This window comes from Pseudomyrmex gracilis, unplaced genomic scaffold (genome assembly GCF_002006095.1).
Source record: "Pseudomyrmex gracilis isolate BER0280 unplaced genomic scaffold, ASM200609v1 scaffold_1275, whole genome shotgun sequence".
NCBI classification, from domain to species: domain Eukaryota; kingdom Metazoa; phylum Arthropoda; class Insecta; order Hymenoptera; family Formicidae; genus Pseudomyrmex; species Pseudomyrmex gracilis.
In genome coordinates this window covers 29,711-32,456 of record NW_018021859.1, presented here as the reverse complement: position 1 = coordinate 32,456, position 2,746 = coordinate 29,711, and the positions used below count along the sequence as shown (strand labels likewise).

General features: G+C 36.2%; 1 protein-coding gene across 1 annotated transcript; it reads right to left on the bottom strand.

Moving 5' to 3' along the window:
* Window positions 1–126: 126 nt before the first annotated feature.
* On the bottom strand, window positions 127–2,444 carry LOC109862024 (uncharacterized protein K02A2.6-like; the record flags this gene model as incomplete). Its single annotated transcript, XM_020441911.1, has 1 exon — window positions 127–2,444. A coding segment is annotated over exon 1 (2,318 nt), but the record flags the coding sequence as incomplete, so codon positions are not given.
* Window positions 2,445–2,746: the final 302 nt, after the last annotated feature.

Genomic DNA, 2,746 nt, shown 5'->3' with positions numbered 1-2,746 from the left:
ATATTTGAAACAAGATCCTTTATTCGTTGAAAATCCTCATCTTCCTTTTGTGTCCATAACCATTCGACATCTTTTCTTGTTAATCTTCTTAGATTTTCAGCTTCCATAGATAGATTTCTTATATACCTGGCTAAGTACGTTACCATTCCTAGAAAACGTTGTAGATCTCTCTTATTTTTTGGNTTTGGTATATGTTTTATTGCCTCCGTTTTTGAACTATCTGGTTTTACTCCCTCACTTGTTAGAATGTGTCCAAAAAATTTTACTGATTTCTGGCATAAATGGAGCTTGTCCTTATTTAATTTACAATTGTTNTCTTCTAACCGAACGAGCAAATTCTCTAGATTTCTGTTGTGATCCTCCATTGCCTCACTCGCATTGTCTCCGCAGCCATAAATAAGAATGTCATCCACAAGGATTTCTATTCCCTTTAGGCCATGTGTTACTTCTTGCATCTTCTGTGTGAATATTTCGGGTGCTGGAGAGATACCAAAAGGTAACCTGANCCATCTGTATCTTCCAAATGGGGTCCAGAAAGTTGTAAGTTTGCTACTTTCTTCACTCAACTTCAGTTGCCAAAAGCCTNTCTTAGCATCTAGCGTCGAAAATATCCGTGCCTTACCTATTTCAGGTAATACTTCCTCTAATGTAGTAAACTGTAAACGAGGTCGTTTTAGCGCTGTATTTAATGGTATTGGGTCAAGACAGATTCTTAGCGAATCATCCTTCTTTTTTACAATAAGAATATTACTCACCCAATCAGTGTGCTTTTTTTCTTGTTTTATTATTCCATCTTTTTCTAATCTGCTCAGTTCCTTTCTTAGATTATGTTTTAAACTAATTGGTACACGGCGTGCAGGTTGTATAGTTGGCTGAACTGTATCATCCACTTCTAGTGTGACTTCTCCTTGTAATTGACCATATCCCTGGAAAATTCNTGAATGCCGACGTAGAATGTTTTCTGCTTCCTGTTTTCCTTTCACAAAAATTCTATCTTGTAAGTGCGAATCCTCGCTATCCTTTTCTATCTTGAAACAATACTTTATAAGTCCTAACGCCAAACACGCTTTTTCAGACAAAAGGGCTCCGTGATCTACATTCACGATCTGAAACACCAGACAATATTTATGTTTCTTGAATTCACAAAGGACGTCCACTTCACCTAGTATTTCAATATGTTGTCCACCGAAACTTTTCAACCGACTTGTAGTAGNTCTAAGTCGTGGTTGTTTTTCTCCCGTCAACCTGCAATAATTATTAACTCCCAAGACGTTGGCGTCAGAACACGTGTCGAGATCACACGGTATAAATTGCCATCTNCCTCCTATTTTAAGTTTCAGTTCAGTCCTACCTTTTCTTCTCTCATTGCTGTGCTGTTTCAACTTATAGATTTTAAGTTGATTACCATCCTCTTCTTCAGATTCACTTTCTGAGTTTTCTTTAACTTCTTTAACTGTCTTATTATTACTCTTCTTATTATTAGATTGATTTTCCTTTCTTTCTTTTTTTTTACACGCTTTTGCAAAATGATTTCTTGCTTGGCAATTCGTGCACACTTTGCCCCAAGCAGGACAAAGTTCTTTCTTAAACTCATGTTTGCCAGCACAAAAACGACAAATTTTCTTATTATCCTGGGTCCTTTTCTCAATTTTATTGATTATTCTTTCTTCAGAGTTTATTACCTTAAATCGTCTTTCCGTTAATTCGCTAGTCTTACACTCTTGTCTTAATTTGTCTAGCGTAAGTGTATCTGGATCCTCACGTAGAAACTTCTTTTTCAGACTTATATCCTTTATTCCAAACGCTAACCTATCACGTAACATTGTCTCAGACGTTACGTTCCCATTGTACTTGCAGACTTCCAAAATTTTCTTTAGTCGCAGATAGTAATCGTCAAAGCTTTCATCTTCAAATTGGTTGCAGGTGTGAAAAGTGTATCTGTCATACAACAAATTTCGATCCGAAACCAGGCTTTTCTTAATAATATGAAATACATTTTCAGCATTGGTTTTATCCGTTTCCATAAGATGGAAGTTCGAGTATTTCTTCTTAGCTTTATCACCTATGACTGACAANAGAATATTAATTTTTTGTATTTCCTGCGTACTGTCCCACTTATCAATACCTGTTGCTGCACAGTATGTATCCCAACTTAGTCTAAAGTGTTCGAAATTTTCCGTAATGTCACCCGAATCTACTTCCAGAGGTTGTGGCCAAGGTACACTTTGTATTATTTGGGAATTCCTGGCATGTGTGAAAGTACTTACATCCAAACTAGGTATCTGTTGCTGTCTAGTATGTTTCAATTGTTCGTTAAGTTCTTGGAAATTTTTACCGATTGTGTCAAAGATTGCTGCATTGTTCGCAGCGGCCCTTAAGTAATCCTGTTGCATTTGTGTAATTTGCTTGCTCTGTATTTCCAATAATTGTGCGAGTGATTCCATGTTTTCCGTTACTAACCTCAAACTTGATGATTATTAATATCGTCTATCTTTCGTATGGTTATTCGTGTAATCGATATTTTATTGCACATAGAGAACCACTTCTGACACCATGTTATATTTGGCAGGGACGACAAATATATGTTGATAATTGTTTATTGAAACAGTACATCTGTTGATATGTTTAACATAAAGAATAGGAAAAGAACTAACTAAAAAACAAAGTATCTATATCTTATTACATGAAAACTAAAGGTGTCGCCACCTAATGCCTTCTACAATCACAGGCGCCAGCCATTTGAACA